This window comes from Meriones unguiculatus, chromosome 1 (assembly GCF_030254825.1).
Source record: "Meriones unguiculatus strain TT.TT164.6M chromosome 1, Bangor_MerUng_6.1, whole genome shotgun sequence".
In the NCBI taxonomy this organism is placed as follows: domain Eukaryota; kingdom Metazoa; phylum Chordata; class Mammalia; order Rodentia; family Muridae; genus Meriones; species Meriones unguiculatus.
Window position 1 is genome coordinate 27,750,563 of NC_083349.1, and position 11,460 is coordinate 27,762,022.

The following is an 11,460-nucleotide window of genomic DNA, read 5'->3' on the forward strand; positions in this document are numbered from 1 at the left end:
GCTTGAGCTCTGGGCTTGCGGGAGAAATAAAAGAGATATTGCTAACTCCAGCCAAGCTAAGGTTGTAACGTCGCAGTTTCTTCTTTAAAACCGGCAGGTGGAGGCAGAAGTCCCAGTTCTCGCTCCTCTCGGTCTTCAGAGCCATCTCTAGATCTGTCAGGGTGGCCTTTGGGGTCTTCTGGGAGTGGAATTACTACTGCTAATTCCAAAAGGGCTGACCAGTCACTAGCAGGCTTCTGCCGTGCCACACTATTCGTGTGCCTCCCCTCTTTTTTCCTTCGAATTCTGATTTTAAAAAACAAAACAAAACTCCGCCCAAATAAAATTTTAGGAGTCGTGGTCGATGCCGGAGAAGGACGTCTCACATTCCGCTCCGCCTTGGGCGGAGTCAAGGGCTTGGTGGGGTGGCTGAGTCCCAAGGGGAGCGGTGAGACAGCGTGGACTTACACTGCCCCCTCGTGGCCACAACGCGGGAGGCCGCCTCTGCCCACTCAGCCTCTTAAGTGCTTCGCTGGCATTCTCTTCCACAGCCTCCTTATTCCGGTGCCCTCTGCCCCAGCCCTTTCTATTTCTACAGCTCTCTGCACAATATCCTTTTCGACTCCTTCGGATGGTGTAGCCCGGCTCCAGTGGGAGCTCACTGATATTAGGACAAATCCTAAATCAACCAACACCGCCTTTTTGGGAAGCCCATATACTGTGTGTCCTGTACAAAGGTCCAGAGTTGGGGCTTGGCTTTTAGAAACTAAGGACGGGGGAGCGGAGATGTATGCATTTAGCAGAAGGAGACAAGGGTTGGCATGGGCCTTGGGCTTGAACATTTATGGTCAGTGTGCCCTATGCTTTGAAAGATGGAGTGTGGGAACACTGCTAAGATTTTTACAAGCGATCAAACTTCCTGTGGTGGGAGCGTGGTCATTGACTTGCTTGGCATCTGGGAGGGTGTAAAGGGGCCTTTGGGGTTATAGCAGCCAGGGAGGATGGCGTGGCCTGTGCATATGGAATGAATGATTCCACGGGTCTCCTCAGCTGATTAAACAAGGAAGGGATAATGGAATGTCCATCAGGCTCCTGGCTGGAACAGCGAAGCCCAGAGGATGGAGTTAGAATCCAGTAACATTTAGGACCAGACTTGGACCAGGAGAGACGGTATCTCTGGTCTCTGACAAGCTGGGTTAGAACTATTGACTAGATGGTGGGACCTAGCTAGTGGGCTTTGCACTCTACTGATGGCAAATAACAGAAGCCTAGAGGAAAGAAGCCTTCTGGGATTTCTGGTGTGGCCCCAGCGCAGGACCCAATTGCCCTTCCTTAGTTCTGGTTCACTTCAGTCATTTCAGGACCAACCTTCTGGGTCTAGCAGGCACGTAAAAAGACCAGTGCACACAGGCAAGTGAGATGCTTGCAGTTTATTGCAGAGAGGCAATGGGGGTTGATAGGGAGAGGTCAAGGAGGCACAGGGCAATGGCAGGGGCGTTTAGCAGGAGAATATCTTTGAAATCCAGTGAGCTTCAGACCTTTGTATTTTGCTTACACAGAGGACTTGTTAGGATTTTCTCCTAGAATAAAGAAACGCCCCACCCCACACAAACATAATAGTGAGTGACCCTCAGAAGTATATGGGGTGGTAGAGCACAGACTTAACAGAGACAAAAGCTACCGCAAGTTCTGAGAGGAACTGAGGGTTAGAAGGCTTTAATAAAAAAGGCAGGCAAAGCAGCTTAGCTGTAAATGCTCCTGCCATCAAACCTGGGCAAAGCAGCTTAGCTGTAAATGCTCCTGCCATCAAACCTGGCTCCATGAGTTTGATCCATAGGACCCACATGGTGGAAGAAAAGAACCGACTCCTGAAGGATTGGGCTCTGACCTCCACATGTGTAACACACACAGACACACCCACACTAAATAAAGAAAATGTTAAAATTTTTAGGAAAAAACCCCAGGAGTTATAGGACAGTAAGGCTAGCTCAGAGAGACCCCATCTAAAACACACACGCACACACACACACACTAACACTAAATAAAGACAATGTTAAAATTCTTAGAAAAAACCCAAAAAAAAACTCCAGGACAGTAAGGCTAGCTCAGAGAGACCGCATCTAAAACACACACACACACACACACACACACACACACACACACACACAAATGGGCAGGGAATATGACCAGGATATTCATTAGCCTTATAATCCCCCAAATGGTATGACACTGTAGTTGGGGAACCACTTAGAATGAATGTTAGTGATAGGATTTTCATACCGTGAGATTCATGATTTTTATTCTGGTCTCTTCACAGAGGGTATCCACCAGCTTCTTCAACTGGATTCCTGCACTTTGCAGGTCTGAGCCAGGGTTGAAAGGCTTCAGGGCTGCCTCATAACTGGACTCTGTGCCCATGAAGAGGGCCTCGAGGGCTTGAAGAAATCCTGGGCAGATGTCTGAAGAAGCTGGAGTGCAAGCAAAAGAAAACACATGGAACCTGCTTCATCTCTGAGAACCAGCCAGCACTCTGCTGGACCAGCCAGTCTGGTCAGCAAGAGATAGCAGCCTTTGGGTGATAGAGTAGAATGTAAGATCTGGTGAGATTCCAAGCGGCTGAAAATCTGGCACAATGTGAGAACTTTCTAGGTTACAGACAGCTTTTGTGGCTTTCCTGAGCTGCCTTTGGATTCCTGGCTTGGGTTGGCCAATGTTTCTACCATTGTTCTGGACAGAGAGTGTAATAGAAGCTGCTGGTCTGGCTGTTTTTTGCAGTGTGGGGACAGGGAGGAAGCCCCTGAGGGCCTTGCTTTCTACCAGAATGCTCCTCACCATGGCTAGTGGTGGTCTGTGCCCCATGTTACTGAGAGCATGTGACATAGCCCTTAGGCCAGCCAAGCATGGCCCCCAAACCTGGCCTGGAAGATCAATGCACACATGGGTTCTAGTCTGATGGCTCAGTCAGTTTGCAGACAAGCCTCTCTCTCACCTCACCGTGTTCCCTGAAACAGCAGTGCTCTTTGGATTGTGCTGTGTGCCCGGGTGCCTACTCCTGTGAACATGATTTCCTCCCTGATTGCTTCCATCTTCTAACCTAGTCTCAGTCTCTGCACCCCCCACCCCCCACCTGGAATTCCCTGCATTGTTTGCAAATTTGACTTTACTGCTCTGACTCAGGACCCTATTCCTGAGGCCACTCTTACTCCAAAGAGCCACTCCAGCTAATGGCCATGCTAGCTGGGTATGATAACTCACAGCACTGAGGAGGCTGAAGTTGGATGGCCGTGAATTCAGACCAGAAGGAGACCCTGTCTCAAAACCAAAAACAATGGTTATTCCAACTTAAACTCCCTGCATGATGTCACCCAGCAGGGTGCTTCATTTTCCAGTGTTTCGGTTTTCTAATCTGCAAAATGGGCACAATACCTACTTTGTGGGGTTGTTATGAAAATGAAAAGAATAGTGTGTGAAATGGCAGAGGGTGGTGACTAGCGCATTGTAGGTAGTATTAACTAGTTTTACTATCAGAGTTTTAAAAAGTCAACACATCAATATGCAAACATTCTCCAGTTCCCCCCTTCACATATTTTAGCTTTGTCTTGCTGAGCCACCCACCATCAGAGGTATAACACTGATATCTAATTAATAGACCATCTTAATCCAAAATGATATCTTTCCCCGTAAAAGCAAATAAAAACAGCTTGATTAAAAACAGCTGCCCCCCCCCCCCCCCGCCTTGTTGTCTGGGGTCTAAATCCCTTTGGTCATAAAATCTGTACCCATGAGCATTATTAACCTTTTCAAGTACATTAATTAGGGGTTGATTTTAGAAAAACAACACAGTATTATCAGAGGGGAGTGGGGGAAGCTGATGGAGAGAAAAATCTTCCCAACTCCATTCTCAAAGCACAAGACACCTGTCTCCTCTCTTCTCCCTCCCTCTCTCTATCCATCCTTGCCTCCCTCCCTCTCTCATTTCCCATTCCTTTCTCCATGGTGATAGCAACAACTATTCAGAGACCTCTAATCCTTTTTCCAGAGGACAGAATGTTTAGAAAATTCCACCCAGAGTTGGCAGTTTCCCAAAGGGAAGAGCTCTTTCTGGAATATTCCTTTTGTCCCAGAACAGGAGACTTGGGTTTGAGGACATAAATCTCTGTATTTCCCTTTCTAGACTGACTACCAGAGTTGAGTGGGGACCCTCCCTAACCTGGAGGCTGTATCAAGGTCTCTTAGCATCTTGAGCCAGTCCTAGTCTGGGCTTCAAAGGGCCCCGTATTCCTACTCCATTTTCAGATGGATATGCTGGTCTAGAAGAGCTCTCTTGGCTCTCCCCAGCTCCCCTGACCAGGTTTCCCTAGTCCCCGGAAGCACAGGGGTTCAGGATTAGAAAGTTGAGATTCTGGGCTTTCTAGAGCTCAATGTTTCCCCCCAAGTCACAAAGTAGCATTGGTCACTAGACTCCATGTTTCTGAGGCTCAGCATTCTCTCTACCCAGCAAACCACAGAGGGATTGGCCACATCCTTCTGTCCTTGAGAAAGGGACCTGGGCACTCACCTGAGCTGCAGCAGATGGACAGCATGACCACAGTGGTTAGGATGGTTATCTTCATGGTGGAGACTGAGAGGCTCTGGCTGTCTGTGGATGTCGGGTGGGATTGTGTGTGTGTATGGGTGCACAGACCAGGTTTTATATGTTCTAGGCAGCTCACAAGAGGTAGGGGGGCAGGGACTGGGCTCCACTTAAGATATTGCCTTATTGACTCGGTCATCTTCTCTGTGGAGTAAGCAAATAATTTCTTTTCTTAAACCCGGTTTCTGTTCCCATTGAAACTGAGTTCACATAACAGGGCACTTGTGGGGCGTTCAGGCAGCTGGGGTGGGGGTAACTCAAGTCAGAAGTCGTGGAAGTGTGGACACCTGCGTCCTCTCTCTGAAGTCAAGCACTGAGCCCTCTGGATTCCAGGAAGCAGTTGCTAACCCTGGAGAACCTGAGGCTGGAGGCCCTCCACCAGTCACAGGGAAGGGCAAAGACTGAGGATTCTAAGATGCCACGGCGCTCCTCCTGTCTTCCTGTAACGAAGGTATCTAGACTTCATGCCACAAAGGTCCCTTTATTCTTGGCCATCATCAGGCACGCTGGATCCTGAACACAGCAGATGTGAACAAATGAAAACTTTTCCATAGTACACATCAGAGACTCTGGTCCCCGATCAGGCACGCTAGGTCTGTTCCTACCCAAAGCCTTCCTTAAGCCCTGTCCTTCTGATGGCCAGTTGAGGGCACCTTCAGTCTTGACCTGACCTCTCCCTGACCTTTACCCTATAGCATCCTCCTTCTTGCCCTATCCTCTCCCAGGCTCTCCCACACTTGGCTCTTTCCTGTTTTCCTTCCTTGGACATTCTTTCTTATTCTTTCTTGATGTTGACAGTTCTCAAGTGTTAGTAATTCCCAGGCTTCAGCTTAGCCTCCTTGCTTCCCATGGCCTCCTTCAGTGTTTACTCTTTGACTTCTCTGGTGCCCTGTGTCTTAGCATGTAACCTGGCTTGCTTGAAATCAACACCTTCTCCGGTCTCTCTGCTTCCAGCTTGCACTCCCCAGTCATTCTCCATTTCCACAAATCCTATTCAGACATCTAGATTGTTTCAAATGTTCATCCATCCACTTACTCAATAGATGCTTGGTACCTACTATAGTGCAGTGGGACTGAAAATTGGGGAAGACCTGGAGAGGCATCTCAGGAGCCCCTCATGAACTTCCTCATAGAAGTTGTGAGAAGTGTGGTCAGCCGAGAGCCTCCAGCTTCCAGTAACTTCAGACTTTGCCCAAGCTGCAGAGCTTTGCCTTATGGGCTTCTTCTCTCCTCTCCATACCTCACTCTTCCTTTCTGAGTGGGCTTCTGGCTCAGGTCGTGAAAACACAGTGCTGTTCCTGGGTGATGCCTCAGTGGGCAGAAGATGGAGGTTGGCCTTGGGGTGGGGGTGGTCCTCAGTTTGCTACCAGCAAGAGTATCAGACAGGCTCTTCCGTCCTGGTTTTTGGGAGAGCCCTGCTCGGCAGCAGTGGGCCTTTCCCCTGCCCTGGGATCTGTGAAACTCCTGCTTCCCTGAACCTCCACAGGAATGTGTCATCCAAGGCCCTAAAGCATGTCACCCACCCACCCACCCCACACTTTGACTTACAGGCTAGAGCCCTAAGCTTGCTTAGCACCTGGGGAAGGCTAGGGACTGCCATCTGTAGTTGCATTGGGGGCAGGTATACTGTCAAAAGTCAAACTCTCTGGGAAAGAGAAGCCACTTGGTTACCAGTAGGTGGTACTGAATTGGCACATCTCCTACTGGTCCCTCTACCCTGCTGATGTCCTGCATTAGCTGTGACTGGTTCTGGAGAGCCTTGATCCCTAGATTGATGGAGAGCTTTGAGGTCTTTTGGAGTGATATAGGTACGTGGGGCCTGATTTTAGAAAAGGTCAGGAGGAGCCTCACTCAGAGTCTGGGGGGACTGATGGGCTTGGATGCTTTGCTTGGGTATTTGGATTCTTAAGTCCCTAGGTCAACCGACCCTTCCCTCACACCAGTGGTGTGTGTGGATAACACGTGAGTATGCATGTGGGTGCCATGTTGCTGGGCCATGTTCAGTGTCTCCTAGTGAACCCCTTTCCTGTTCTCCCTTATGACTCTGGTGGCAATGGCAGGAGGGAGGGGTGAAGCCCTCCCTGGGTGAAGCCCAGTATGGTAGCTTCCACCACGTACTGCTAGGAGGTATTGCCTAAGACCAGGCTTTAGTGCTTAGCCTATCCCCAAAGGCAGAAGCTGGGGAACAAGTCTCAGCATGGTTCAAGAAGAAGGTTGGAGGCTCTGGGTGGGCCATTCTGAGCCATAGAAGGACTGGGCTGCAGAAGAACTGGTCAGACCACATGAGCTGGGGTCAGCTCATGAGGTCAACTGTGGGGCAAGCTGTAGAGGCCCTTCTCCACGTCCTCCCCCAGAGGCTAGCTCTGAGATTACTCAGGAAACAGCTGTCAAACAGAGCAGATTTTCCCTCATGAGTTTGATTCATTTTCTTCTGCCCCAAGGCTGACCCCTGCATTGATTTAGAACCCTTATAGGAAGGGCTTGGTACCTTCTGAGTGAGTTTGTTTTGCTTAGCAGTGATGATGCCCAGATCCATAGGACTTTTCTTTTTTTAAAATATTATTTTAAATTTTATTTTATGTGTATAGGTGTTCTGCCTGTATGTATGTCTGTGTACAATGTACATGCCTGAAATCCCCTAAAACTGGAGTTACAGCCAGCTGTAAGCTGCCAAAGAGGTGTGGGAAGCTGGACCCAGGTCCTCAGGAAGAGCAGCCAATGTGCTTAACCACTGAACCATCTCCCTCTCCAGGCCCCCTTTGAGCTTTTTTAGAGGACCTAAAATAATGGTCATTGTCTTAGTTAAGGTTTTATTGCTGTGAAGAGACACAGACTCACAGAGATCCTCCTGCCTCTGCCTCCCGAGCGCTGGGATTAAAGGTGTGCATCACCAATGCCCAGCCCGTGGCAGCTCTTATGAAGGAAAAGATTTAACCTGGACTGGCTGCAGAGGTTTAGCCCAGCGTTGAGAAGTTCAGTCCATTACCGTCACGGAGGGAAGCATGGTGGCTTGCAGACTAACATGGTGCTGTAGAAGCAGCTGAGAGCTCTCCATCCGGATCAGCGGGGAGGACGAAGAGGACTGATTTGAGCTTCAGAGACCTCAAAGCCCACTCTCACAGTGACGCACTTCCCTCCGCAAGGCCACACCTACTCCAACAAGACCATGCCTCCTAATAGTGCCACTCCCAATGGGCCGAGAATTCCAGCGTATAAATCTTTGGGGGCCATTCCTGTTCAAACCATCAGCCGTACAGCCATCCCATTGACTCTAAAATGTGGAAAGGAGATCTCTAAATTGTTGTCGGTGGATATTTATCTAGATGACAGAATTTAAGCTATTAGCCATAGCTCAGTCCGACTAGGACACAGTTACGTGGAGATGTGCAGTTTAAAGTTTAAATTAAGCTAAACTGCAGTCTCTACCTAGGATTAGAGCAAATCCAGTGCAATCTCCTTCAAAAAGCTTAGAGCTAACTTACACTTCCTGTAAGGACCGTGCGCTTCTTTTTTGCTTGTTTAATTTTGTCTGACTTTTCACTTACTTTTGTTGTGTGTGCACGTGCCCTAGGGCCTACGTGTAGAAAGCTTTGTGGAGTTGGTTCTCTCGTTCCATGGATTGAACTCAGGTCATCGGACTTGTATAGCAAGTACCTTTGTCTGCTAAACCCCTCTATTACCTCACTGCTCATCTGTTTTTAAAGACAAGGTCTCATGCAGCCTAAGTTGGCCTGGAACTTGCTGTGAAACTAAGGCAGCCTCGAACTCTTGATCTAGCTTTTCCCATTGAATGTTCTGTCTTGTATTGTCTTTTGAAATGTGTGTGTGTATGTGTGTGTGTGTGTGTGCTGGTGCACTAGCCTGAGTGGGTATGTTTAGAGGCCAGAGATTGACATCTACTGTCTTCCATTGTCTTTCTTGGTTTTTGAGACAGGGTCTCTATGTAGCCATGGCTGGTTCACTATATAGACCAGACTGTCCTTGAACTCACAGAGCTCCACCTCTTGAGTGCTCAGATTAAAGGTGTGTGGTACCATACCAGACTACACTTTATTTTTTGAGACAGGGTCTCTCACTGAACTTGGAACTCATCATTTTGTCTAGGTGCTGGGTGGCTGGATCCTGGGTCCCATGGGTCCCCTTGTGTCCTCCCACCCAATGCTTGGGTTCCTACTGTGTGCCACAATGCCTGGCGTTAACACTGAGGAACTGAACTGTTCTTTATGAGTGAATGCACAGCAAGCATTTTTACCACTGAGATCGTGCTACTTCTAAACACACGATCTTCTCTCGTGCTATAGATGGTCAGGTTGCGTGGCTCTGCTATGATTTAATTTGCCACTACCTTGTTGATGACACTAGTTTCTAGTTTTTTTGCCCTAATAAGCCATACTGTGTTTGCCTTTTGCCCTATGGGCTCTTTCTCTAGGGGACATGCCTGGATTTAGACAGGCCCTTGTTGGTGTTGGGTCTCTCAAGCCTGGATGTCCATCTATTCCAACAGGAAAAGGGGTGTTGCAGGTAATGGTCAAGGCTGGGGAGCTGGGAAAGAAGGAGGAAGATGTCATCATAGGCTGAGCTGTCAACTGTTCTGAGCACCAGAAAGTTTTGGCTGTTTTTGATTGTTTATTTCAATTTGTCACTTAGCCCACAAACATCTATTCAGCACATATGTGTCCTTCAAGGTTACAGGGTGGCATCTTGTGGTTAAACACCACTCTCTAGCTGCCAGTTCTACTCAGGCATGAAATGACTTGGCTCTCTCTGTTCCTAGAGCCCAAGGGCTTTAGGGAGGGTGGAAGTAGGCTTTGCTACATTACAAATCTGGGTGCTTTCTTGGCTCCCCAACTAGGTAGGCACTGTCTCAAGGAGGTGTGACTGAACTGAAGTTTGGGGATGGAAAGGTGGGGCAGAGAGTGAGAGCTGGGGACGTGCCTGGCAAGGGTGTCCCAGCAGAACCAGCAGGTTAAGTTACCTTTGAGGGGTGTGGATGAAGAAGCAGCTGGGACTCTCTGTTCCGCAGGATGGAAACTGGTTCCTTTCCCTTCCTCAGGCTTGCTCTGGGGATTTGGAGGTTGACAGAACAACACAGTTCTCTTGTTGACCTTTCCCAGGATGCTCACTCACTCTGTTGCCAACCTCTGCAGGTTCTTTCTTCTCCAGTGAGTCACTTGGGTTCTGCCCTCCGTGCCTGTAAACCCTCTACCACCTTGCTTGCTCTGAGCTTGTATCCATTCATATATTTGGCTAGTCACTGCTGAGGCTCCCCCGTCCCCGGTGTGAACTGTGGGTTATGTATCGCTGCTCTTAGCTGGCCACCACAGCGAAGACGTGCTGACGTGGTGGCAGAGCTAGAGCAGCACCAAGCTCAGTTGTTGATTGGCAAAGTGGTCCAGCACAGCTCCAGCTCTCGTCTATGGAAAGGGGACAGGGTGAGGATCACGGGTTCTTTAGGCTCCAAGATTCTGAGGACCAGCTGACGTCTCGCCATGAGGAATCTGGTGAGGCTCCAAAGCTGCTTCCCTAGCCAACGGACTGACGCTTCCCTACCATGTCAATCAATTTTAGTCCAACATTATGTGCAGGATGATTCAAGGTCCCCAAAAGAGGGGCTCCCAAATGAAGTAGCACTTCTCTTTTCTACCTAATCTAATCTTTTATCTATCACCTGTATCTTATATTTTCTAACTAATATTGTTTCATTCTTATGTTTATATATTTTACATATAACAGACATATGGCATAATACATTGTATATCACACAATACATAACACATAACAGAAAACTTATAGTCAGCTTAGTATACTGTTAACTAAAATAGAAGATAATTAAATTAAATTAAAAAAATGTGTGTGTGTGTGTGGGGGGGTACACATGCACACACCATGGCACTAGTGTGAAAGATCTGAGGACAACTTGTGGGAGTCATCATATGGGTCCAGGCGATTGTACTCAAGTTGTCACGACTGGAGGCAAGTGCCTTTAACTTCTGAGCCGTTTCACCAGCCCTAAAATAGGAGTTCATTTGCAAGCTTTCCATATGCTAGGGGGATCTAAATTTGATCATGGTCATCTTGTGTGCTCAGCAGTCTGGCTGCTGCTGTGCTGTGCTGAGTCCTGGGAACTAAGTGTCTATAAAGCCATGCCAATAAAAATAAAGAAAAGCCAGAACACACACGAATATGTATGAAAACACAAATGTTTATTCAACGGCCTGCATGTTTATCTAGTTGTCCTTTGGTGTTTTTGGTTATAGTCTGATATGTTAAGTGTTACGTGAATAGCTAGTAAATCAATATAAGCAAATTTTCTCAAAATCAAAAATACTGTACAAGGCACATTTTTGGAGCAATTACTAAATTGTATTGTTTCTAATTTAATTCAGTTTTTACTTTTGGGATAGGATCTCACAAACCTTGGGCTGTCTTTGAACTCACTAGGTAGTCAAGGAGGATCTTGAACTTCCCCTAGTTCTCCTATGTGTTGCTAGGGGTTAAACTCATATTTTATGCACATTAGGTAAAGTACAACTGAGCCACATCCCCAGCCCTTGATTTATTCTAAAACAAATAACAATCCAAAAAGAATGTATCTTAGCTCTAAAGATACAAAAATTCAGTAAGCCATTTCCCAGGTGACCTACAATGTTAACTTACTGGATAGAAATATTACACTTTGTCCATTTAAAAATAAAAATTCCAAGCTGGGTGTGATGGTGCAAGCCTGTAATCCCAACACTCGGGGAGGCAGAGGCAGGGGGATCTCTGAGTTTGAGGCCAGCCTGGTCTACCGAATCAGTCCAGGACAGCCAAGGCAACACAGAGAAACCCTGTCTCGAAAAAAAAAT

The 11,460-nt window shown here is 47.7% G+C and overlaps 1 protein-coding gene across 1 annotated transcript; it reads right to left on the minus strand.

The window, feature by feature from the left end:
• Window positions 1-1,394: 1,394 nt before the first annotated feature.
• Scgb1a1 (secretoglobin family 1A member 1) lies at window positions 1,395-4,693 on the minus strand. Its single transcript, XM_021651824.2, has 3 exons — window positions 4,538-4,693; window positions 2,260-2,447; window positions 1,395-1,559 (listed from the first exon to the last, which is right to left on the minus strand). Exons 1-3 carry the CDS (start codon window positions 4,590-4,592, stop codon window positions 1,512-1,514), a joined length of 291 nt encoding a protein of 96 aa, XP_021507499.1. The 5' UTR covers window positions 4,593-4,693; the 3' UTR covers window positions 1,395-1,511.
• Between the last annotated feature and the right edge of the window lie 6,767 nt (window positions 4,694-11,460).

Bases quoted from the DNA above. Each gene is read 5' to 3' on its own strand.
- Scgb1a1 (XM_021651824.2), bottom strand. From the start codon at position 4,592: ATGAAGATAACCATCCTAACCACTGTGGTCATGCTGTCCATCTGCTGC. The intron at 2,448-4,537 runs GTGAGTGCCCAG...CTTGCACTCCAG, and splicing joins GTCCATCTGCTGCAGCTCAG to CTTCTTCAGACATCTGCCCA. The intron at 1,560-2,259 runs GTATGAAAATCC...TCTTTATTCTAG, and splicing joins TAAAAATCATGAATCTCACG to GAGAAAATCCTAACAAGTCC.